Genomic DNA, 27,293 nt, shown 5'->3' with positions numbered 1-27,293 from the left:
GGGAAATGTTATGTTTGCATCCATATTAGAAGGCAAGTGGATTGCTGAGAGCTTCAACTGACCAAAAGGTGCCTGAGCTCCTGCTGCAGGCCTGCTCCTTGTTTCAACCCCATCCTTACTCACTGACAGGGCCTCTTTCAGCTCCTCTGTCATCTCTGTTTTATTTGTGTGTGGAGATTTCATAGTTAATATTTATTCTTCCCTAACAAACTAATCTCTTTCACTCATTGCTGACATTGGACAATGTCAGAGAAAGGGCCTGAGCTGAGTGATATTTGAAGGCAATGTCTGCTGTCTTCCTGTACTCACCAAGCCAAAGGGGAGCCTTTCTTTCACCAGGACTGTGACTTCTACAGCAAACTATGCAATGAGGCAAGTCTGCAAGGCACTCCCCTCTGCTCCCTCCCTCTGATCTTCCTTTCCCACTAAAAGGTCTACCATAAGTCACTAGGCAGTACCATTCATCTCCAGTTTCCCTGTCCAATTAGTGTGTGTAGAAACCAATGACAGTCATCCCGATATCATTAGGGCACCTGCTAGGACAAGCAACTACTTTATGCCCCCCTAAAGCACATAAAGCCAAACTACAACTGTTTTAATATTGCATAGCCAAAGAAGAATTGCTAACTGGTAATATATTTCCTCTTTAGCAAACATCCATAATGTTCCAGAAGGGGTGAGGGAGGAAAACAGCAATCTGTCTAATCACCAGCCAATGGCAGAGTAATCTGCAACAACCCTCATTGTATGAGGAAGGCTTCCAATAATATAAGGGATTTTCAAACTGTTTGTAGAAAATACATAAGATTTTTTAAAATTATGAGTGGATATAATCAATTATTGTATCAAAATACATTTGTACTAACTTGTTACAACATGTCTGAACAGAAAAAAACAAATTCAAGTTTATGGTGAAGCTTGGGTGGAGGGATGGTGACATCACTGACGCATTAGGACATATTTGTGCACAAGTAAATCATCACTTCACAAAATGGATAATTCACTTTAAGAATCAATGAGATGATGGTGAAGGTAAAACTTGCAGCAGCAGACCATACACATCAACTTACGGGCAAAAATTTTATCTTCTTTTGGCCTAATTGAAGAGGCCTGATAATTAGCAGCAGAAACAAGAGCTAGCAGAAGAAGAAGATCAATTGGTTTAGATTACATAATTTTTTCTGATTGAGAAATTAAACTTGAGCAAACTATCTACTTGATGAGGGCCAAAACTGATGTACCCAATTCAGCTACAGAGAAGAACGGAACATTCAATGAAAATTTAAAGAAATAGGAAGGAGAAGAAAAGAAAAGAAAAGATCCTAAGCATGTCTTTGGAGAGTTGTAACAGGAGGTCAAATGTGGCTTTACCAGTGCCACTTGAAGGGAAAAACACAATCAAAGCAATGGCTACCAAGAGGTGGAAGTGGTCTAGCCTAAATAAATGTGACAAAACCAAATATGCCAACAGTGTGTTTGGATGCCCAAGGTATTTTGGTTGATAACTTTCGGGAGGGCCAAGGAATGATAACATTGACTTATGAAAGAATTTGGAATTTGAAGAAAGTGAAATCTTTAGCAGATAAATGGATGAGAGTGAATGCCTAGTGATTTCCACAAAAAGTCTGGCAAATTGACCCTGTTTCATGAGGGGAATGAGCAGGAGCTTTGTTGTGACGGAGAAGGACTCTGCTAAAGCCTTTCTGGGCATTTATCTGCTAAAGTTTTGCCTAACTTTCTCCAATGTTTCATAAGTAGACATTATCATTCTAAGCGAAGTAACTTAGGACTGGAAAACCAAACATCGTATGTTCTCACTCATGGACGGGAGCTAAACTATGAGGATGCAAAGGCATAAGAATGACACAATGGACTTTGGGAACTCAGGGGGAAAGAGTCGGAAAGAGGTGAGGGATAAAAGACTACAAATTGGGTGCAGTGTATACTGCCTGGGTGATGGGTGCACCAAAATCTCACAAATCACCACTAAAGAACTTATATACATAACCAAACACGACCTGTTCCCCAACCTATGAAAATAAAACAGAAAAGAAAAAAAAGAAAATCATTAGGCATCCAACTTACAGTACTGATGCAGTATCTTTGAACTTCTTTTATTCTAATATTAAAATATCTTTAAAGTGTCCTCTGTTTTTTTCAGTTAATAATGTGAAAAGACTGCATTTATATGGTGAAATTCTCAGGGCCCCCACTTCTTTGTAGATAGGCTAAATTTCTTGTATCATTACTTGCCAAACTTCTTGAATGTGATGGAGATAACGTTAAGAAATAAAGTGTATATTGTCTACTTTCATATTTTATTTACATTCTTCCACAAACTTTTTGAAATCCCCTTGTATTCTCAAACCCTTCTGGAAGAGCAGGAACAGATTCTTATGTGTACAACACAGCATCCTCTCATCCAACTGATCAAGTGGCCTGTCTTTAGGATGTCCAGTCACATACCCACACACAATACCTCTAACAAGGTCATCCTGAAGTTATCACTATCCCTGAGCAAAAACTGAATGAAAGTAGAAGACTTACTCAAGGCCTGAAATGATAAGTGGCAGCTGTTGATACTGACTCACCTACACTTTCCATGAAAAGGGTGGAAAGATGGGCAGGAACTACTTGATATAATGGAAAGGTCAGCAGATGAAAAGAGAGCTACTAACACAAACTCAGTAAAAGGACCTTGGAAACACAGTATGTCGATCTAAATTTTAAAAACAAAAGTGAAAAGAAAGGAGTAAGAAGAATTATAGATGCTTACCTAGGAGATTAGATTTAAAAAATTTTACCAAATTTTATTTAAAAAGGAGTCAGATATAAGATGAAAAATAAACACAGGGAAATTTGATTTACAACACAAAATGTCAACAAATACATTTTAGAAAGAGAGTCGGGAGAAATTAGTTTCAGAATGTTGCAAAAATGAAAAAAAGTTCTGTGTGGAAGAAAAATCTGGGAGACAGATAGCACAGGTACTAAGAAATAGATCAATGCAATATGTTTGAGGCTTTTATGTGGGTACCAGATCATCTTATTGTAATATATAATTGTGGCCACTCATTATAAGTGGGAGTGATTAAAAAATTTTCCTAGATGAATGACTGAATGTGGTGACCCATGCCTGGTATCCCAGGACTTTGGAAGAGTGAGGTGGAAGGATCCCTTGAGGTCAGGAGTTCAAGACCAGCCTGAGGAACAAAGTGAGGCACCATCTCTTCAAAAATATATAAATAAATACATTAAAAAAATAAATGGGCATGGTGGGTGTCATGAGCCTGTAATTCAAGTAACTAAAGAGGCTGAAGCTGGGGGAATCCCCTGAGTACAGGAGTTCAAGGATGCTGTAAGCCAGGATCACAAACCACACTCCAGCCTGGGTGACAGAGCAAGAGTCCGTATAAAAGAAATTCCTAAAATATGTAAAGCCCAAACTAAATCTGATCAAACATTCTAACAAAGGGATAGAGCAAGGAAAAAATTTTGAAGACATGAAATAGGGTGTCTCATTCAATAACAGTGTAATCATTCTGTTCATTTCTAGAACTCCTTGTTAGTTTTCATGGCCAACTTTGTTTTAACCTCCCCATGAGTATTAATGATAGAATGCATGAAGACACCTGTATCCTACAACATCAAGACTTTTCTGACTAGAGCCAGAGCCAGAGAATATTAGACAATTTGTATGGGTCTGACCGGGCTGAGGGCCAACCTTCTGTCAGCCATGAATGGCCAGGTTTGTGTTGTCTTCGCACAGCTCAAAGTTCCAAAGAAATGATATCTATATAATCAAATATTTAGTGAAATATGATAGGCATAGGTCTACAAAAATCCACAGCCAACCTCTTGTTCCTTAGAATAGATTGTGTTTAGAAAACAGCCCTAAGAAGAAGTGATCAAGCTAAAATGAGGGAGTTTCAGTGGAACTAAATCTAATAAGATTGCTGTCCTTATAAGAAGTGGAAATTCCTTATAAGAACTAGAAATTTGCACACGGAGAGACACAAGAATTATGTATGTATAGAAGCAGCCCCATGGGAAACACAGCAAGAAGGCAGATATGTAGACGGCAAGCAAGCAGGGCCCAGAAGAACTGAACCTGCTGACACCTTCATCGTGGAACTTGAGCATCCAGAAGTGTTGAAAAGGAATTTTTGTTGTTGAAGAATACCTAGTCTGTGATATTTTGTTTTGAAGAAACAAAATGAAGAAACTCAGGGAAGAGCAGGTTTTAGGAGGTAGAAATCAAGAGTCCTGCTTGGCACATAGTAAGTTTACATTTATTTTAAATGGGAAGTGGATTGCTGAGCTCCTTGACTCATGGAAAAGTGCCTAAGCTCTTGCTGCAGTCCTGCTTCTTGTTTTGACCTCATCCTAAGTGACATTGTCTCCTTCAGTTCTTTGGTAACCTCTGTTTTGGTTGTCTCTGGTAGCTTGATACCTGATATTTACTCCTTCCTGATATGCTAATCTGTTTCATGTATTTCTGACATACGGGAAGGTCAGCAATAGGGCGTGATATTTGGAAGTATCACCTCTTGTCTTCTTGTACTCAGTAGATGAGAAGTAGCCTGCCTCTAACTGGAACTGCAGCTTCCCCAGTGACTCCCACAAGGAGTCACATCTGCCTGGCACTCCCCTCTGCTTCTTCTCTCTTGCATTTCTTCCCTACCTGACAGGCCACCAAAAGCTACCTAGGCCAGACTGCTCATCGGCAGCTTCTCTTTCCAAATAATGTTTGGTGAAACCAGAGAAAATTATTCAATAACAACAGAATACCCGCTAGGCCCAAGGACTCTGTGTCTCTCTTGAAGCATGTGAATCTCAGTTACAAACGTTACACTTTCCATGTAGCTAGAGAATATTTGGCCACTGATATTATATCCCATCTTCAGAAAACATTCCTATTTATGCTAAAAGAAAAACAAAAAACCAATCTTTCCAGTCCGCTGGAAAAGTCTAAATTACCTCTAGGAGACCTTCTTGTGTTAGGATCCTTCCTATATGGAGTGGGTTGTTAAAATGTTGATGGAGAATGTATATTCTATTAAGAAATACCATGAATGGGCCAGGTGTGGTGGCTCATGCCTGTAATCCCAGCACTTTGGGAGGCCAAAGCGGGTGGATCACGAGGTCAGGAGATCAAGACCATCCTTGAAACCCCGTCTCTACTAAAAATACAAAAATTAGCCAGGTGTGGTGGTGGGTGCCTGTAGTCCCAGCTACTCGGGAGGCTGAGGCAGGAGAATGGCATAAACTTGGCAGGTGGCACTTGCAGTGAGCAGAGACCGTGCCACTGCACTTCAGCCTGTGCTCCAGCCCTGGTGACAGAGCAAGACTCCATGTCAAAAAAAAAAAAAAAAAAAAAAAAAAAAAGAAATACCATGATTGGATTCCAATTTTTTTGGCACTAAATGAAATTAGAATATCTTGCTCTAACATGTCTCAACAGGAGCTAGTTTGAGGCTTCAAGAAAAATAAGATAGGAATTTCAAAAGAGTCCCTAGAAGAGCAGCATGAATTCTTCTAAAATTAGAGTACAAACATCAAATTTATGGTTAAGCTTGGGTGGAAGAAGATGAAATCATTGATGGTGTCCAAAAAGTTGTCCTACTTGGCACATGGTAAGTTGACATTGGTTGAAGAAGTCAGCAGTTCACAAATTCAATGAGGAGTTCCTCATTTCAAGAAGGTATGAGACAGTGTTGAACCTAAAACCTACAGTGACAGATGACCCATGTCATATTGGAAGGTATACATTCATCTTCTTTATACCCTAAGAGAAGATGTGTGATGATTAGCAGCACACACAATAGCCAACACTGCAGACTTCTCAGTTCAGTTTACATGATCCTAACGGAATGATCAAAGTTTAGTAAACTTTTCACTCATGGATGCCCAACCTGTGTCACCAAGATCAAGTACAGAGATGAGCAGAACTTTCCCTAAATATGAGCAATGAAGACCGTAGGCACATCTTCAATGATTTATAACAGGAGACAACATGTGACTTTACCAGTAAAATCCAGAAAATAAATACAATCAAAGCAATGGCTACCAAGGGGTGGAGAATTCCAGTCAAAACAAAGTGGATGAGGAGAGCACAAAGGTCATGGTAAGAGTTTATTGGAAAGCTCAAGTCATTTTGCTGGTTGACTTTCTGGAGAATGACAGTATCTGCTTATTCTGAGAATATTTTGAGAAAGCCAAAGCTTTAGCAGACGAATCCCTGGGAAAGCTTCAGGAGAGTCCTTCACCACGACCTTGCTCCTGCTCATTTCTCTTATCAAACAGGGCATTTATATGAGAGTTCTGATGGAAAATCATTATGCTTCCACAGTACAACCCTAATTTAGTTCCTTTGGATGTATTTCTGTTTAGTAATCTTATAAACAGTTTGTAAAAGGCATCCATTTTCTTCAGTTAATAATGTAAAAAATACATATCAATAGCTGGCATGTTGACCAAAATGTATGACAAATGGTCAATAAATCTTCTCCTTTTATATAGCTCATTAAGAAGTAGGATTGGGAAATGGTTGTAAACTGAGTACCAGGTGGTAGAATTGAAACAAAGTTACCATGTAACACTTTTAGTTTTTGCTCCATTCCAAAGATAAAGGGAGGTAAAGGGTTAAAGATCCCCCAAAGCTGTTGCACAGCTTTAGGGAGACTTAAAATTCAGGTGTTTATTCAGTTGAGTCTTAGGCTGTGGATGCAAACTGGACATGTCCTCATGAGCTACCACCATATTCTCTCTTCTCCCCAAGAGTGTACTCAGCTAAGCGAACAAGATGCCTGGGGGAGAAGGGTACAAAATGGGGGCAGAGTTCCAGAGTCTCACTTAGTAAGTCTGCCATAGAATCCCTCCCAAGGAAAACCAAAGAGCTGGAATAAAGAAAGAATACAAAAATCTATGGCCTTACATGGTGTTCCAGTTATGGATTATTCAGAATAAACAACAGTGGTATGTCCTAGAAATCAGGGATGGAATGTCTTCATTTAAAGAGAAAACCTCTGGGGAAATGACTCTTCCTATTAAAAATCAAAGAACATCCATGAGTTGGTAATTGCCACAGTCAGCACCACCTCTGGATACACAGATGTGGAGACAGATGGATCCAGGACACTAGCAGAAATGCCCAAATGGATTAGGGCCATGAAGCTGCCCTTGCTTTTATAGTCAAACATGAGAATTTTCCTTACCCCGCTGTAAGTTGTAAAGGAAAGAAAGCATTTGTATCATTGACCATTCCTTCCATGCTTAGAGGTAGAAACACTACAAATACTAATGGAAGGTGCCATTCTGCAGGGAGTATGTTCTTCAAGGGAAAAACTAGTGGAAGAGCAAGAATCTATAGCCATACCTCATTTCAATAGGCCCTTCAGTCACCACTACAGTACACTCTTTAGATTCCTCCATGTATAATCTGCAGTCCCACAGTACATTTAGAGTGGTGCTGGAAGATACCCATTATTTGTAGACATAAGAATCAGATTATTTAGAAATTTGCTTCTATAGGTATTCCCAGTCTTCTTTTCAGAAAAAAATCAGATATCCCTCAAACGATTGGAATTTGTTTTAGGGAGGAGAAAGTCTTGAAATCTTATGATCCCCATGGGTCAGTGGAAGACAGAAAAATACATAAAGGCTTGAGTAAAGGAATTGGCATAAAGAAGACCACTGCTACTTCACAAACCTTCTAAATCTCTTTGTATTCTGTTCACTCTAAACACTGTCTTGGAAAGGGCCTGTGCACTTGAAGGACCCCAAAGTTCAAGCTTCAGAAGCTTTGTAGATCATTCCAATCTGATAAAAACCATATTTCAATGTTGTTAGGTTGACTAGTTAAATAAACCTTTAATTGCACAATAAAAATGTACAAAGGCATGTTTCAATCAAGAAAATGCAAATATAGAGAAAAGCTTAGCTAAAAAATAAGGTTAGTAAAAATGTAAGATAAATACAAACTCTTTACGTATCATATCATAAAATTCTGCCTCTATGTCTGTTTACTAAAAGTCACAAAGTTTTTTTTTTATAATATGGAGAGATTTGCTTTGGCAGTTCCAAAGATGGACAAGTAATAGACTTGAAACAATGTACATTTGTTTTTTAAAATTATATTTGTTAGAGTATTAGAGTATTAAAATGTATTCAACATTTAAGATTGTTGCTAAATGTTTACTCAATAAATTTGTAAAAAATAAGCATGTGATTATCAAGTCATGGTCATGTTACATTTAATGCAGTCAGGGAAGAAAAGACAGCAGCAGATTCTTCTGATAAAATGAGGAACACAGGTAATAGCAGTCTGTCTGTAAAGTCACTTGAACACACTTATATAGAAAGAGTCATAAACAAAAAGATCATCTGTAGAACCTGCTATAAACTGTGATAAGGAATTTCTCTCTAGACTCAGGGTATTGGAATGCACAGTGCATTGAACACATGGACTGATTTCTGCTCTTTCCCAATGTCCAAACAAAATTACAATAAAGAAGCACTGAGAAAATTAATACCCAAGATTGAGGAGAATGAAAGAAGAGATGACAATAAACAATAAATGTAAACAAAACTGTGGAATTGGAATGACAAATAGAAAAATAACAGAGTTTGTGAATGAGCAAAGCCAAACTCAGACATGAAGAGGGGACTGTTGTGCAATTTTCACCAGAACACCTAGAAAATTAGTCCTATTTGAATATAGCATTTTCATGTGCAGAAATTTACATGTATATACATTTTAGTGCATATTCTGCATCAAAGTTTGATCATTCTTCTTCAAGTGAATCCTGTGAATTTCTTGCTATTTGTTCCTAGGTATTTTATATTTTTCTCATGAATAAGGTCATTCACTCATTTCTCTCTCTCTGTCTCTCTCTCTGTCTGTCTCTTTCCTTTCTTTGTCTTTTGCTGTTCCCTATGAAGTGTATATCTTAGGGAAAGTCACTCAATCACATTAAGATTTTATTTCTACCTTTGAAAAGTGAAAATAAATGCAAAAAATCCTCAAAGTGTTATTGTAAGTACTAGAAGAGCTAAGGCATCTGAAACATCACTACGCAAGATAGAAAGGAATAATCCATAAATCTTTAGCTATGTAGCCATGCATGTGTAGAAATATAATATGTGATATAGATAGCAATTGGGTCACTGAAACAAACTCGGTTATTGAATATTGTTTAGAGACAATTTTGTATCCAATCATTTTTAAAATGAATGTTCTATCTTTGTCTCACAGCACAGACTTCCTCACAGCATGTGGCAGGTTCCATAAAGAACAATTTGGAATTTCTTGGCATTTCTATGATACAGACTCAAAAGTCACAAAGTATCACTTCTGATATAATCTACTGGTCATGGCAGTAATGAAGTTCTACTCAAGCTACAAGGGGGTAAAAACAGATTTCACCCCTTCAAGAGAGGATGTCAAGGTAGCATTGTAAGAAGAAAACATTAGATGAATGATTCTGTTGTGATCATATTTTAAAAACAATTTCCAAGATGATAAATATGCATACATGTGGACTTCAAAATCAATGAGATGCAATAATAATTTGTGGTTCTTAAGCAGAGGAGACAACATCTTTTGTAAGAGATAGGTACAGGTTTATCTGTTTAATAAGTGAGTCATTGATTAATCACTTTAATGAAATTCCTATCAGCTTACCGACTTTGTACATGATCAGAAAAATATGAGGGTGACATACATTGCTTTGTATTTCTTATGAGATAAGTTGCGATTGTACTTCTCTATGAACTGATAGAATGTTTAACTGAAAGGTGAAGAATACACTCTGACATTGTGATAATAGTGGTGTGATGAGGCTACAGATACTTGACCTTAGGCTGATGACCAATGCCTTCTACAGCCCCAATCACTGAGGGTGGAACACCAGCTCTGGGGTCAAGACACAGGCGACATCTTCATGAAGAAGACTGAAAGCTATGTAAGTGGTATATAATTTATCGTCTCTTAGACAACTATCTGACAAGGCTCCCTCTTGGATTTCTAGAATTTTAGATCCATTGTGATTAGAAGGATCAAATTTAGTCAATTTAAAAGGGCATACAGAAATTTTGTCAATGCTAATATGCCACCCAAGAAAAACGCATGTAGCATGGATTAAGGAAGTACATACAGGATCTACATTGACAGGGTTTTGTAATTAGAAAAAAAAAGGAATTAATTCCTCTGAGTGTCTTTATATAAATGCAAGGGATAAAGCAGAAGACTAGAATATATTTAAATGGGATTATGATTTCAAACAAACATGTTTACTAAGGAAAATATATTTTTAATCACCTCAGCTGTTAACATCTCAGGAAAATTTAACCTTGAAAATATTCTAAGAGAAACTTGTTTTTGTTCTCTGAATCTCATTTCCTTTCACTTTCTTGTAAAGAAATGAATGAATGAAGAGCAAGTAACCACTGGAGCACAGTAGGCAAGAACTCAGCTCTGAGAACTGACTGCCTTCCGTTCCACTTACTATCTTTATATAAACTTGGTCACGCACCTAAGTCACCTCATCTACAAAATTAAGATAATAATAATAATCACACCTCCCTAATATGATGGTTCTGAAGATCGAATATCATATAGTAAATGCTGAAGAAATGTTTTCTATTATAATCAGCCTTTGCTAGGATAAATGGAAAGATTATAAATAAGCTCAAATAATTGTGAAATATATATATACTAGAGAGCATCAACATCAAATAAAAATGTGAAGATGAAGATCCTACTAATGTAACCAAAGTTTTTAGAAAAGTCAAAACAAAGCTGAATTCTCAAACAAAACTGTGTTATCAGAATGGTTGGTTTACCCAATGAACACAGTAAGTTGAGGAAGATTCTGTTTTCTGTTCCATTCACAGGGCTTCCACGTCTTCAAAAAGAGGGAGATGTGCGGTAGTGAGAGAGCTGAGACATGAAACTTTTATCTTATTACAACTGCAGAAGAAAATCCTAAGAGCATTTGAAGCACAAAAGTGTTATGATCTAATTCCTAGTTTGTTTTTTAAAATTTTATTATTGTTATACTTTAAGTTTTAGGGTACATGTGCACAACGTGCAGGTTTTTTACATATGTATACATGTGCCATGTTGGTGTGCTGCACCCATTAACTCATCATTTAACATTAGATATATCTCCTAATGCTATCCCTCCCCCGTCTCCCCACCCCACAATAGTCCCTGGTGTGTGATGTTCCCCTTCCTGTGTCCATGTGTTCTCATTGTTGAATTAACACCTATGAGTGAGAACATGCGGTGTTTGGCTTTTGTCCTTGTGATAGTTTGCTGAGAATGACGATTTCCAGTTTCATCCATGTCCCTACAAAGAACATGAACTCCTCATTTTTTATGGCTGCATAGTATTCCATGGTGTATATGTGCCACATTTTCTTAATCTAGTCTATTGTTGCTGGACATTTGGGTTGGTTCCAAGTCTTTGCTATTGTGAATAGTGCCACAATAAACATATGTGTGCATGTGTCTTTATAGCAGCATGATTTATAATCCTTTGGGTATATACCCAGTAATGGGATGGCTGGGTCAAATGGTATTTCTAGTTCTAGATCCCTGAGGAATCGCCACACTGACTTCCACAATGGTTGAACTAGTTTACAGTCCCACCAACAGTGTAAAAGTGTTCCTATTTCTCCACATCCTCTCCAGCATCTGTTGTTTCCTGACTTTTTAATGATCACCATTCTAACTGGTGTGAGATGGTATCTCATTGTGGTTTTGATTTGCATTTCTGTGATGGCCAGTGATGATGAACATTTTTTCATGTGTTTTTTGGCTGCATAAATGTCTTCTCTGACTGATGTGAGGGGAACGGATATGGGATGTGCTGGGGTAGGAATGTTACCAAGAGCAGCTGAGGATATTAAAGTCCTTCAGGAGAGAGTATCATGGCCTGAACTATCACCTTCTAGTAAAGATTATGCAAGTGGTTGTATTTGGGATGAGTGTTGAAAGTGGAGGCAACTTGATTTGCTAAAGGGCAGTGCCTGAAGGGAGTGAGGAATTTTGAACCACTGAACCCTTGACTTAGAAAAGGTTGGGAGCTGTTATGAGAGCTGAATTGTGTTTCCTAAAATTTCATATGTTGAAGACTGTTCGTTCAGGACCTCAGAATATGAACATGGATATTAGAAGGCAAGTGGAGTGCTGAGGGCTGCCACTCACGTCTAGGTGCCCAAGCTCCTGCTGCAGTCCTGCTTCTCTCTTCCACCCACCCTCACTCACACAGAGTGTCCCTTTCCACATTTCCATCACCTCTTTTTTGTTTTGTCTGGTGAGTGCATAGCTGATATTTATGCTTTCCTGAAAATCTTTACTCATTGCTGACATTGGAGAAGATCAGGGAAAGAGCCTGAAATGAGTGACCTTTAGGGGCATTTCTGTTGTCTTCCTGTACTCTCCTGCCAAAGGGAAGTCTGTCTTGCATCAGGCTGCAGCAACCTCAGTTAGTGACATAAACAGACAATGTCATCCTGGCCTCTTTGTTGCTCCTTGTCTCTGACATGACTTTGCCACCTGATGGTCTAACTTAAGCCACCTAGGCAGGATTGCTCATCTCCAGTTCCTATGGAAAACAGTGTCTGTGAGATCAGAGACACAAATCTCAACAATACAGTGGGATCTGCTGGGACCAAGCAACTACTCTCTGCCTAAGATAAAACTCATGAAGCTCAGCTAGAACCAATCCACTTTCCATAAAGCCAGAAAGAATTGCCAATTAGTAATGTATTCCCCTTTGAAGTACATATATATTTATGCCAGGGAAAATACCAATCTGCCTGGTTCCCTTGCAAGGGCAAAGTTATGCGTAGCAAAGCCTTTTATATTAGGAAGTCTCCCTGTACTATTATCTGCAACCCTTCAGAAGGGCCAGACCAGACCCTCATGTGCACAGCCCAGGATCCACTCATCCACAATGGTCAAGAGGCCTGTCTTTAGGATTTACTGTCATATACCCTCTCTACCCCAAATATACCTCCAACCAAGCTGTCCTCAGATTACCACCAGCCATTCACAAAATGTGAAGAATTACACAAGACACATGGAAGGTCTAAGCGGTAAATAGCAGCTGTTAATACTGATTAACCTGTATATTCCACGAACTGATGAGCAGGGATTTACCAGATATAAGAGAAGTACCAGCAGCTAAAAGAAGGTCTAACAATGCAGGACTCTGATAGGGCTTTTTGGAAACACAATATTTATGGTGAAATTACACAGACAGGAATGAAAAAAGCTGGTTAGGAGTACTATCTCCTACTATGTAGAAGATTAAATAAAGGAAATCTCACCAAATTCATGGGGAAAATCCAGCTACATAAAAAATACACATAATGAGCTTGACTCAGAAAATAAAATATGAATAAAGAAGTACTAGAAAGAACATGGGGAGGAATGCATATCAGAATATTGTAGAAAAAAATCCTCCTTGTGGAAGAAGAATCTGAGAAAACAGATAACACAAATATTGACTAAACCAAGAAAACCAATTCAATGCAATTGATGCTTTGATGGTGGTATCTGATTATCTCATTTGAATGTAGAATTGTGGCCACTTAATTATAAGTGGTAGGAATTTTATATAATTCCTAAAAGAAATGAAGCAGTGGGTGAATTTTTTAGAATATTCTAGAGAAAGGGATGAGGATGAAGGAAATTTTAGCGATGTGACATTGCATGGCTCCCTCACAGAACTATGTGTTCAGTTTCCTCAGGTCGAGAAATTTCCTGGTGGTTTCTGTGTCCACTTAGCATTAATAACCCCTAAAAATATTTTAGAATAAAAAATTTTAGACTTCCTGTGTGTACAGGACCAAGCCTTGCCTGAGCTGAGTGAGATCCATAGAAACTTGAACAATAGCCATAGCCTGAGCAGGCTGTGGGGCAGCTTTCTGTCATCTATGTGTGCACAGGAGTATGCTGTCCTCACACATCTCACAGATAGCAGAAACCATCTTTATCACATCAAATATGAAAATATCTGTACACACACATCACAAGAGATGGAAATAGGGCATAAAAAGATCCAGAGATATTGACCATCTTCACTGCTGGCTGTAGCATCGCTGCTCACATGCACATAAACAGAAATAAATAGCACAGTGGAAAGTGGATGATAGTGTTACCTAAAAGATTGAAACTCTAATGATATCTAAAGTTCAATGATGACACAGTGCTGATGGCTTGGACACAGTTCCTTCAAAAGCATTGTTCAAGCCATAGTTGTACCTTCTGGAAATAAGACACTAACAACATATCCTATCCAACTCATCTCTCTGGGCTAGAGTTTCAAAGAAAAATAAGGGATACACCTGACCGGCAGTTAGCAAAGCAGAACCCAGTCTCTGAGGTGGTGAGGCCCACCCAGTGTGGAGCTCAAAGGTGCCACTGTTCTGCTCCTCTTTATAAAGGGAGTTACCATGTTCCTCCCAGCACAGAGTTGGGAGCAACCCCAGAGCCTCCCGCAAGATGCTGGTGATTCTGCTGTCAGTGGCCCTGCTGGCCCTGAGCTCAGCTGAGAACTTAAACGAAGGTAAAACAGAAGGGGGAGAAGATGTGGTGACTGCTTGGGGCTTAGGAGGTGATAATGGTAATTACGGGGAAGAGAGGAGAATGAAAACACAGATGGGGCTGCAGAATTTTCATGCCTAGGATCAGGAGACCTGTTGTGCCCTCATTCCACAGTAAGGGTTTCTAATTTATTTAATGTACAATGAAATCCAATAAAGAATTTGTTCCAGGGAAATGAGAAGGTAAGATTTGCATTTATAGAGAGATAGAACTGTGCTGTGAAGGACGCAGTAGAGAATGCAAGGCAGATTCATGGAAGTCCAGCTGTGAAGATCCTAAACTGATCTCAGTAAGTACATAGGGATGAAGGTGGCCTTGCTGTATGGTGGATCAGCATTGATGATGGCGATAAACACACCTCAGAGATACTGCAGAGACAGAGAATTGGATGGAACACTTGTCTCTGTTTAACTAGAGATACAGAAGTATCAGAGCCAATCATTGTCATTTGTCCCTCCCTTACATGCAGTATTTCAATGTGCTGGCAGTGGTATGGGTAAGATTGTATTGAAGTGATTACTTCTGGTTACCCCAATTGAGAAGGCATGTGAACATAAGCAATGTATTTATAGGAGATGGAGGGCATAAGAACACCAAAGTATCACATTGAAGTACCTGGCATGTGTAAACTAAATTAGCATTAAGTCTTAAGGGATGCTAGGGAGAGAAAAAAGGGGCTCTTCTATGTTCAGTTCATGGGTGTTGCTCCGTCGTAACAACCCTGTCTCCCCTTATACCTTCCTCCCCTTCCAGCAGCTTTGCAGATGGTGGCTGATGAGTTAACTTAGGGGATGCATGGGGTGTGGTGAGAAGACCCTTTTCCCTGTAGAACACTTGTGAGTCTTGAAAGGTTTGAGATGTAACTTTTCCCATCATCCTATGCTTCTCTTCTAGATGTCAGCCAGGAAGAATCTCCCTCCCTAATATCAGGTAAATCCCAATTCATTCTCAATCTGTTTTGACTATCTTTTTCTGCTTATGAATGGATTAGTTCTCCAGTTTCGTCTTACCAAAACTTTCCTTTCAGGAATTGATTAATGTTAGTGCCCCTAATAATATAGGCACTCTTCATGCAAGCTTGATTCTGGGCATCATGAGCAGGCCACCACATTGAATGGCAGAGATGCTTGGCTTAGATGACAACAGGAGTGGGTTGCCTTATCTCCCCGGCCAGGAGTGCCTGCTGGGAGATGACAGAAATGGGCAGCATCCTCATTCTGTCTCCTCTTTATACTGAGAGGCCCTCAACTGCTTTGTTCTTCCCCAGCGCTCCACTCCAGAGTTCTATGTCTTCACTGAAAATGCAAAGAAATTAATGTCTTGGTCCCATTTTTGTGTGTTTCCTCTCAGCTTGTTACCCAATCTGATAAAAATTTACTGCAGCTATTCAGTGAATCTTGTGTGGGCTTTTACTCTGTCTTTCTCTTGTCTCTTTCTCCTCCAGGAAAGCCACAAGGACCACCCCCACAAGGAGGCAACCAGCCCCAAGGTCCCCCACCTCCTCCAGGAAAGCCACAAGGACCACCCCCACAAGGAGGCAACAAACCTCCCGGTCCCCCACCTCCAGGAAAGCCACAAGGACCACCCCCACAAGGAGGCAGCAAGTCCCGAAGTTCCCGATCTCCTCCAGGAAAGCCACAAGGACCACCCCCACAAGGAGGAAACCAGCCCCAAGGTCCCCCACCTCCTCCAGGAAAGCCACAAGGACCACCCCCACAAGGAGGCAACAAACCTCCAGGTCCCCCACCTCCAGGAAAGCCACAAGGACCACCCCCACAAGGAGGCAGCAAGTCCCGAAGTTCCCGATCTCCTCCAGGAAAGCCACAAGGACCACCCCCACAAGGAGGCAACCAGCCCCAAGGTCCCCCACCTCCTCCAGGAAAGCCACAAGGACCACCCCCACAAGGAGGCAACAAACCTCCCGGTCCCCCACCTCCAGGAAAGCCACAAGGACCACCCCCACAAGGAGGCAGCAAGTCCCGAAGTTCCCGATCTCCTCCAGGAAAGCCACAAGGACCACCCCCACAAGGAGGCAACCAGCCCCAAGGTCCCCCACCTCCTCCAGGAAAGCCACAAGGACCACCCCCACAAGGAGGCAACCAGCCCCAAGGTCCCCCACCTCCTCCAGGAAAGCCACAAGGACCACCCCCACAAGGAGGCAGTAAGTCCCGAAGTTCCCGATCTCCTCCAGGAAAGCCACAAGGACCACCCCCACAAGGAGGCAACCAGCCCCAAGGTCCCCCACCTCCTCCAGGAAAGCCACAAGGACCACCCCCACCAGGAGGCAACAATCCTCAAGGTCCCCCACCTCCAGCAGGAGGCAATCCCCGGCAGCCCCGGGCACCTCCTGCTGGACAGCCCCAGGGACCACCACCCCCTCCTCAAGGGGGCAGACCTTCCAGACCTCCCCAGGGACAGCCTCCCCAGTAATCTAGGATTCAGTGACAGGTATGATTCCACTTTATTCTTCACCAAGTGCTCTAATTGCTACAGTTCTCCAGCTTTATTGTGCCAATGAATCAGCTAAAAGCCCATTGACATTGTATTGTCCTAGAACCCATTTCTAAAGATTTGTATTCAGATATTCTGGAAATGGGTAACAAGATCCTACATTTGTAACAAACTCTTTAAGGAATTCTGATGTTGAGAAACAAAATTCCAAATAATCTGTCTTAAATTGTGTTGGCAACGAGGAAGCAGTACCATGTTCTCTCTGGCGCTCTGTTTTCTGTGCACAAACTCAGAGACCTCCCATTTAAAGTTTTCACCTGAGCACTGTTTGCTCAGTCCTTCCTCACACCAGCCTCTCGAGTCCAGTATTCCTGCCAAGTGGTCCCTGAACTTTCAGCAGCTAAATGGTGTCTCATTTTTTAAATTCTTACTTTTCAATGAGTACATGATTAAGCTAACAAAAAATACCTAATGAAACAGAAAAATATGAATCTAAATTTAAAGGCATAACTCATCCTACCTGCCTCCCCTCCTTCAGAAAACTACCACTGTTAACTTTATGGCATCTTCTGTTTGAAATATTTATGTGTGCATAGGCAACTAGAATATTTTTCCCCTAGAATTAGTACCATAGTTTATATTTAGGTACATATGTTAGTCATTTAAAAAGTATATTTCTTTGAAAATTTCCATAAGTGTGTATGAAGCTAAGTGGATCTCTTCAGTGGTTATCTGTTTGTTTTTACAATTTTGTACTACTCCATTATGTGGCTGCACCGTTATTTCTTTAACTAATCTGTGTCACTGGAAACTGAGGGTGGTTTCAGCTTCTCACTATTATAAAATATGTTCCAGTTCCCATCTGTGTAAATATATCCCTGAGCAAATTCAGCAGAAAGTAATAACAAGTTAAGAATGATCTTCTCTCTTCATTACATAAGGAACAATTTGGAGCACATTTTGTGCAAGGGCATCAAAAGAGTGAACACACAAAAAATTAGGGAGGAAACACAGGAGGTAGAAGGGATAGGGGGAGAGAGAATGGGCTCTCATGTACTCTACTGCAGCAACACCAGTGAGGAATTCGACATTTCGTGTCATGTCAAGTCTGGTCTGTGATCTTCTTTGTTTGTTTGTTTCAGGAAGTGAATAAGAAGATGACGGTGATTCAAATGATTCAAATGCCATGACATTGGAACAAGGTCGTCATAGCTCTAACTTTAATATACCAATAAAATAATCAGCTTGCAATTTCTGATTGTGGTGTCTGTTTCTCAATATTTGTGAATGTGGGATCTGAGGACCAAGAAGACTTTATAAGAACATCTAGGGACCCTTCTTCTTGATGCTCCAGGAAATTTCTCTCCGCCTTAATCCTAATTTAGCCAGGTGCCATGAAAAAAATATTTTACTATTTCTCTACTTCCCTCACTTCTATTTTTTTCCCCCCAAGATGGAGTCTTGCTGTATCACCCAGGCTGGAGTGCAGTGGCAGGATCTTGGCTCACTGCCCCCTGCATCTCCTGGGTTCAAGCTATTCTCCTGCCTCAGCCTTATCTGAGATGATAGGTGCCCACCATCATGCACAGCTAATTTTTGTATTTTTAGTAGAAATGGGGTTTCCCCATGTTGGCCAGGCTGATCTCCATCCCCTGACCTCAGGTGGTCTGCTTGCTTCGGCCTCTGAAACTGCTGGGATTATAGGTGTGAGCCACCATGCCTGGCCCTTCCCTGACTTCTATAGCATAAATTGAAATTTTAAAATTATTTTCAGATTGTTTACTGATATTCCAGTGATCTTAAGGACAAAAAACACAACAAATGCAACAAAGTCACAGAAGCTGAATGAAATCCTTATAATTTCTAAGAAACTGAGTTTGGTTTCATGGCAATGAATATGGGTCTATGCTTCTTATCCCCAGAACCCTCTCTATCTCATTGACCCTATTTTAACAGTGATTGCTTCTCTCCCTTCCTGTGTTCCTCACCATTCTTTAATGAATCTTGAATGGATTTCATGAAGGAGGCAACATGATTTTAAGGAGCAAAGAATTTGGACACTCTCAGGTTTTAATTACGTCCTAATTCTTTTTCTTACTATCTCTGGACTCTTAAAAGGCTACTTGGCTTCTCAGAGCTTCAATTTCCTCATCAAAAATGAGCATAATCATAACAACTACCTTACAGTATGGAGACTAATGAGATAACATACACACCAAAAACCTTGCAGAAACTGGCATGTCTGCTTCTCAAGCAAGGAAGGTTCAATATTAGAAACTGCCTCTGTGCCCACTGATAGTCTCAGATAATTCACTAAGAAGTCAGAAAAGTCAGAACAGAATGATCTCACCATAACCACCACTAAGTTGAGCAACCCAAGTTCAGTTGAAACCCAGGTCTCTGGCTTCCCTCCTGTTATCATAGGTGAAGCCTTCCTACCCCTATCTCTTAACTTCCCACTTTATTGTGAACCACATTGTGTGGTCAAGGATTTTGCCTCTGCATGTGACCCATTTGTCTCCTCTTTCTTACATCTATGCTCCATGGGATTATTTCAATCAGCAAAAGCCTGCTGAAACATCACCCATTTCTACAGAAGTCTTCCTAAGACTCTTAGTACTTCTTTCCTACCATATTATTTATGTGCCATTTTTATTGGAAAAGTTCTTGAAACGTATGTATGTGATTATTTACCCATCCCCCGCACCTCCAAATTTTTCTTATGCACACGTTATAGATGCTTTTGTTCTGCCTAGTGACCTGGAAATCACAAAGATATCTATAGCGAACTTTAGTGTATTAGGAAATCTTTCTGTAATACGTTAGGTCCTAAAAAGATCATGAAAAATGCATATTACATTTAAAAAGCTCTGCATGGATTCCAAAATTTTTTGAACCAAAATGAACTCAGATTGTATTGTCACAACATGTGTGAACAGGATCTACCTCACAGCATCATGAAGTCTAAGACAGTATTTTGAAAAGAGCCTCTATGACAGCAACATGTACTCTGATCAAACTATAGTGACTGCAAACATCTAATTTATGGTGAAGCCTGGGCAGAAAAATGGATAAATAATTGATGCTTTTCAAAAAGTTTAAGAGGCCAATGGCCAAGAAAATCAGAAGCTCACAGATAGATAACTCATTTTAAGCAGGGATGATATGATTTTGAACATAAAGCCTACAGGGGCTGACCACTCATATTAACTTGCAAAGAAAAAATTCATCTTGTTGATACCATAATATAAGAGGATTAGTGATTAACAGTACAAACAATAGCCAACACAGCCGACTTCTCCATTGGTTTAGCTGACATGATTCTAACTGGATAACGAAAGTTGAGGATACATTTCCACCCAATGGATGTCAAAACTCTTGCACCAAGATCAGCTACAAACAAGAACTGAAGTTTCTTGAAAATTCAAAAAAAAGATATTAAGATCCTGAAGAATTTGTTCAAAGAATTGTAACAGGAATTGAAACATGGCTTGATCTGTACAATCTGCAACCAAACACAATGAAAGCAATGGCTACACAGAGGTGGCCGTTAAAGCAAGAGTGGATGGGCAAATCGCAAAGGTCAGGGCAAAATTTATTTTTAAATCTCTCAGTGTTTTGCTTGTTGACTTTCTGGAGGGCCAAAGAATGACAATAAGTGCTTATTATGAGAATGTCCTGAGATGCTGTCAGCTATAAAATCTAACATGCAGGTTAAAGGCAATCTCTTTTCTCCCTGTTGTTGTTGTTAAGTTGTTAACTTAGAAAATGAAGCAACATTTTTTTATTAGCCATGAGTGTCCATGTGGTATCTCCTATTTTCTAAGAAGGTTCTGAGCTATAGCACAAGTTCACCACTAAATTACAGAAGATGGAATAATTTTAGAAATCTAGAGAAGCATAGGATATTTCCAAAGGAGGCATAGATCCTGGCTGAAGGGAGGAAATTGTTTAAGGATGAAGGAAGGACAATTATTAGCTGTTCTCCATTGAATATGGGCTCAATAATTATTCATTGGAATGAAATTTTGAGAGTGGTTTTTACTTTATGAGGAAAGATGTTGCTTAATTGCCATGTGTTAATAGCCATGATAATTTCATTCCTCTCTAATATTTTATAAACTGGAACAAACACATTAGAATGGCCACAAAAAAGCATGAAATGAATGTTTGGAAAGTATAATAGCTTTCCTAAGGCTGCAATAAATAACACATTACCACAAAGTGAGTGGCTTTGTAGCTCAGAAGTCAGAAATGGGTCTCACTGGCTTAAATCCATGTGAAAAGGGTGTTTCATGCTGGAGTCTCCAGGGCAGAACCCATTTTCTTGCCCACATTCCTTGGCCCTCTTCCATCTTCAATGCCAGCAATAGCCAGATGAGCCTCCCATCACATCACATCATGACACATCACGTCACGTCACGTCACGTCACATCACCCTGGCACTGACTCTTCTGCCTCCTCATTCAACATTTAAGTATGTTGTGATTACATTGCTTGTACTTGGATGATCCCGTAAAGTCTCTCTGTATTCAGGTCAATTGATTAGCAAACTTAATACCCCTTTGTCATGTAAGTTAACATATACACTGATTCTGGGAATTAGGAAGGGTGTGTCTCTGGGAGGCCATTAATCTTCATAGCACAGAAGGGATGGATGTCTTTCTCCCCTGGAACTGGTTTGATTCAGGGCAGGTGGAGAGAATTGCCCAGGCGTCTTCCAGATATTTGCATGAGAATATGAATGAATTTATGTAAAATTAGTTGTAATGCCAATATTTGTACTTGAAGTATATATCTATACAATAGTGTAAGTCACAAACTGAAATGGCAGAAATTTACTTTCAATAACCATTTTCATTTCATGTAATAGTTAATAATTTACAGCAATTTTGTTTATTTTATATTTATACTCATTTTGATTGTTTTCTTTCTTTCTGTCTTCTGTGGATTCCTTGAAAAGGTGTTTTGATTCCATTTTAGTTGATCTGCAATGTTTTTGAGTGTCTTTCTGTATACAGCATTTTTAGTGGTTGCTCTGGGTATAACATTACATATACATAGTTTGTCACAGTCTAGTGGTGTGCTCATTTTACCCTCTGGGGGTGAAATACGAAAACTTTATATCCCTGTTATTTACCAACCTCTGTTTGTAATATAATCATCTTAAATATATCTCTACATGCATTTAGCAAAAACAGTACGTTCTATAATTTTTGCTTCAACATGACATTATTGTCTTTCAGTTTTGTAGCTCAGAAATCTGAATCGGGTCTCACTTGGTTAAATCCATGTGTCAAGGCTGAGTTTCTTTCTGGGCGCTCCAGAGAAGAATGTTAGTTTTTGCCTCATTCCCTAGACCTCTTTCCTCTTCAACATTAGCAATAGCCGGTTGAGCAATTTGAAACTCGTGCAGAAAATTTGAGAAAAAAAGGGAAATGTTTTGTGTTTACTTACTTTTTCCCCACTTTCTGTTGCTTTTTTTGTTTTCTTTTTTTGCTTCATTCTTGCTGTTCCAGAAGTTCCTCTTCTATACTTTCTTTTCTGTTTAGAGTACTTGCTTGAGCCATTTTAAAAAATTGGTTTGTTGGAAACAAATTCTGTTAGGATTTTTCTTTTCATTCTTTTGAGAATGACTGGATTTCTTTCTCCTTATTGAAGGATAGTTTTATTGGACATAAACCTCTGGTTGGCAATTTTTTTCTTTCAGCACTTCAAATATTTGAGCTACATTCTTCTGTTGTTTTCTGCTTTCTGGTAGTAACGCCGCAGTTATTCACATTGTGTTTTTCCTATAGGTATGGTATTATTTCTTTCTATCTGCCTTTAAAACATTTTCTTTGTTTTAATTTTCAGAAATTTGACTACAATGTTGCTGGGCATAGATTTCCTTGGATATATTTTGGTTGGGATTTGCTCAATTTATTGCATCTGCAGGTTTACGCCCATTGCAAGTTTGGGGGTTTCAGCCTTTCTATCTTTGAGTCCTTTTTCAATACCATCTTCATTGTTCTCTTTTTCTGAAACTCAGATTGCATGATTGTCGCATCATTTGTTATAGCCTTTCTTATTTGTGACACAAACAAAATTTTTTTGACTATTTAACCCTGTGTTGTTCAGAGTATATAATTCCTATTAATACAAACTCAAGAACGCTGTGTCCTCCATCATTTTCTTTCTGCTGTTGATCACACATAATGAATTAAAAAATTTTATACATTATATATCACAGTTCTAAAATTTCTATTTTATCTTATATGCTTTATTTTTCTCTGCTGAGAAGTTTTTTTCTATTTTGAGAGTGTACACATTGACCTCTTAAAGGATGGCTATAACAGCTGCTTTAAAGTCTCATCATTTCAATATCCAATTTGCTTTGAAATTGTTATCTCTTGATTGTCTCATTCCTTAATAATTGGTCAATTATTTCTGGTTTTTTAAAGTATACTGGATTATTTTCTATTTTGTCTTGCACACATGCATTTCCTCTGTTTGCAATACAGAAAACTTTCAAAAAGGCAAGCTTTGGACATTGGAGGGCAGAGACACTAGTGCTGCATTGTAATCCACTGGGTGGTTCAAATGCCAGAAGGGTTTGTCCCACTAACATTTTTCTACTTGGAGCTTGTGCCTGGGGGTTTCTCTCTGTCTCTAATAAGGTAATGTTATAAGTATTTAATATCATACCATACGTTCCAATGTAAAAACTACAAAAAACTGTGTGAATGTGTCCCAAAAGCCCAATTTAGAAAGTCTTTCTGTCTTTTTTCTTTTGTGTACTGTTGACTCAAACCACATCAATTGAAGTCAGGTACTTCTTTTTTCTTTTCTTCCTACAGGAACAGCAGAGTTTGACATCTGTTTATTAGAAGCTATCACAGTAGTCAGGCGGCTCTGCTGTCTTCTGATTGGGCATTGATAGAGTGCAGGACAATGAGGCTCAGGTAAAAAGAATATCTACTAGCCTGGCATGGTGGCTCATGCCTCTAATTCCACTACTTTTGGAGGCTGAGGTGTGAGAACTTCTTGATGCCAGGAATTCCAGATCAGCTTGGGCAACATAGTAAGACCCACTGTCTTTACAAAAAATTACGAATTTATCATGTCTCAGTGGGTGTGCCTGTAGTCCTAGCGACTTAGGATAGTTAGATGGAAGGATTACTTGAGCCCAGGAGATTGAGGCTGCAGTGAGTCAGGATTGTGCCACTGCACTCTAGCTTAAGCTATAGAGCAGGTCCCAGTATTTAAAAAGAAAAAGAAAAAAAAGAATGACTAGAACAACCAAAAAGGCTTTTTTCCTTAGCTTTTTGCCCAGATTCAATGTTCTTTAAAGTGCATCTCTCAGTGTCTAGAGAGGACACAGACTTGGTTTCTCTTCCTTTCCTTCTTCTCACATGCCACTGTAGCTCCATCCAGTGGCTTTCAGTACACCTTCCCCACTCTCACAGAACCAAGTACTGTGGTGATTTGAGCAGTTATAAGCAATTTGAGTCCTTACCCTACTTGATATCTTGCAATATGTTGGTATGAGTGTATAGGACCTTTGGTCCTCCTTGGGTCAGTGAGATCTCAGGCCCAGCCTGAATCCTTAACAGAATTGAGATTGGAGTAGAGGAAAAGAAGTAATAAAGGAGATATGGACTAAGTGTTTTCATGCAAGTAAGCAAGACACATTTACTTACAAATTCAAGCAGTGCAGACACTGCTCAAGGCTCAGCTGAATAAACATCAGAATTATACATTTCCCCAATGACCTGTAACAGCTTTGGGGAATCTTTGGTCTTTCTATCTCTTGTTATCTGTGGAAGAGAGTCAAAATTAAAGTCTCATTTGTGAAGTGTGTTTTAATTCTAACAGCTGATACTCAGGTTTCAGCCATTTCCCAATCCTAATCATTAATGAGCAACATAAAGGGAGAATATTGAGAATATTTATTGACCAATCTTCATACATTTTCGTCAGCATGGCCGGTATTGGTATGTCTTTTTTACATTATTAACTGAAGAATACTGGATGCCCTTTACAGACATTATGACATCATGAAATGAAAAGAAAACCAAGGGAACCAAGTTAGGATTGTAATGTGAATCGTTAATGATTTTCCATCAGAGCTCTCACACAATGGCCCTGTTTGATGAGAGAAATGAGCAGGAGCAATGTTGTGGTGAAGGACTCTGCTGAAGCTTCCCCAGGCATTTCTCTACTAAAGCTTTGGCTTTCTGACCACATTCTCAGAATAAGCAGATATTGTCATTCTTTTGCCCTCCAGAAAGTCAACCAGCAAAATGCCTCATGCTTCCCAATAAACTCTTGCCATGACCTTTGCACTTTTCTTATCCACTTTTGCTTTGACTGGACTTTCCACCTCTTGGTAGCTATTGCTTTAACGTATTTGTTTTCAGGATTGTACTGGTAAAGACAGGTTGCATCTCCTGTTAGAATTCCTTGAAGAAATGCTTCAAGATCTTCATCCCCCTTACTTAAAATTTCATGGAAAGTTCTGCTCCTGTCTGTAGCTTATATTTTTGCTATAGTTTTGGCATCCATTGAATGAAAATTTACTCAACATTAATTACTCAATTTGAATCAGGTAAGGGGAATCAATTGAGAATTTTGCAGTGTTGGCTCTTGTTTGTACTGATAATTATTGGTTGTTTTCTAATAGGGTATAAACAAGATGAATTTTATCCATGCAATTAGATATGAATCCTCTGTGTCTATGGACTTTAGGTTCAACCTTGTCTTATTCCTTCTTGAAATTAGTTACCTACTTGTGAACTGCCAATTTTTAGGGCCATTATCCCTATCAGTGTTTCAGAAAGCATCATTGATTTCACCTTCTTCTACCCAAGCTTCACCATGAAGTTCATGTTTATACTCTCTTTAATTTTAGAAGAATTCATGATGCTGTCATAGGGGACCTTTTGAACTTGCTGTTATTTTTCTTGATGCCTCAAGTAGCTCCTGTTCAGACATGTTATAGCATGTCAATATGAGTGTATTTTGGTGCAAAAATTGGAATCTATTCTTTTTTAAATATAACATACTTTTTCCATGAACATTTTACAGTCCCAATGCATTACAGAAAGGCTTCCTAATACAATAAAATTTGCTACACATAAATTTGATTTTTCCAGGTGACTGGGTAGATTGATTTTTTGTTTTTCTCCTGGCATATACAGGGTGAGGAATTCTTTTTGTTTGGATTTCTTGTGAGATATGAATAAAAATGTTGGTCACTTAAAATGGTATCCACAGTTTAGCCAATGTCTCCTGAGAAAAGTGTGTGTAAGCATGCATAAAGAAGCACTTCATGATCCTGATTGCCAGTGATTTTTTTCATTTATAAAAAAGAAGAAATTGGCTGGGGATGGTGGCTCATTCCTGTAATCCCAGCACTTTGGGAGGCCAAGGCGGGTGTATCATGAGGTCAGGAGTTCAAGATCAGCTAGGCCAAGATGGTGAAACCCTGTCTCTGCTAAAACTAAAAAAATGAGCCAGGCCCAGTGACAGGTGCCGGTAATCCAAGCTACTCAGGAGGCTGAGGCAAGAGAATCGCTTGAAACCGGGTGGCAGAGGTTGCAGTGAGCAGAGACTGTGCCACTGCACTGCAGCCTGGGTGACAGAGGGAGACTTTGGAAAAAAAAAAAAAGAAGAAGAAGAAGAAATTAATCATGTGCATGACTAATTATATACAAAGATGAGGAACAGGGGAATGTAGAAGCCTATGTAATGTGCTTATGATTTAGAAACACCTTTAGGAAAATAGTTTTGTTTGTTTTTTTTCCACTTCACCTGGCCATGTCTTAAGAAAAGCTTTACTTCAAGCAGGTCCTAAAACTAGTACCTGAGTTTCTTGTCTGGATCTAATTTCTTCTCACTTTCTTGAAAATAAACAAATATGTTAATAAATGCAAAGAGCAGTGGAGCAAAGGAGGCAAGAATTGAGGCTCTGGAGACTACCACCATCTACACCACTTACTACCTTTATAACAATCTTGGCATGTGCTTCCGTCATCTCATCTATAAAATGAAGATTGTAATAAAAATTATTACTATCTAATAAGATGGTTCTGAAGATTATATGGCACAGAGTCAATGCTTGGTAAATATTTCCTATTATAATCTGTCATGTTACAATAGGCTTGTGGAATATGAATGTGCTAATGTAATTGTGAAAGGTATGTTTATGAAGACTCTACTGTAAGTCACAATATGAGAA

At 39.2% G+C, this 27,293-nt stretch overlaps 2 protein-coding genes across 4 annotated transcripts in view; one reads left to right on the top strand and one right to left on the bottom strand.

Annotated features, from left to right (window-relative positions):
• Positions 1-27,293, bottom strand: part of SMIM10L1 (small integral membrane protein 10 like 1) — a 282,294-nt gene that overhangs the window by 74,634 nt on the left and 180,367 nt on the right. The gene's annotated exons all lie outside the window — the stretch shown is intronic.
• Positions 14,481-17,060, top strand: LOC129049287 (basic salivary proline-rich protein 1-like). Its single transcript, XM_054527779.2, has 2 exons — positions 14,481-14,608; positions 15,971-17,060. The coding sequence occupies exons 1-2, from the start codon at positions 14,519-14,521 to the stop codon at positions 17,048-17,050; spliced, it is 1,170 nt and encodes a 389-aa protein (XP_054383754.1). The 5' UTR covers positions 14,481-14,518; the 3' UTR covers positions 17,051-17,060.

The sequence above is a fragment of the Pongo abelii genome, chromosome 10, assembly GCF_028885655.2.
Source record: "Pongo abelii isolate AG06213 chromosome 10, NHGRI_mPonAbe1-v2.0_pri, whole genome shotgun sequence".
In the NCBI taxonomy this organism is placed as follows: Eukaryota; Metazoa; Chordata; class Mammalia; order Primates; family Hominidae; genus Pongo; species Pongo abelii.
Note: the sequence above shows the minus strand (reverse complement) of the source record. Positions and strands in the feature narration are given on the sequence as shown.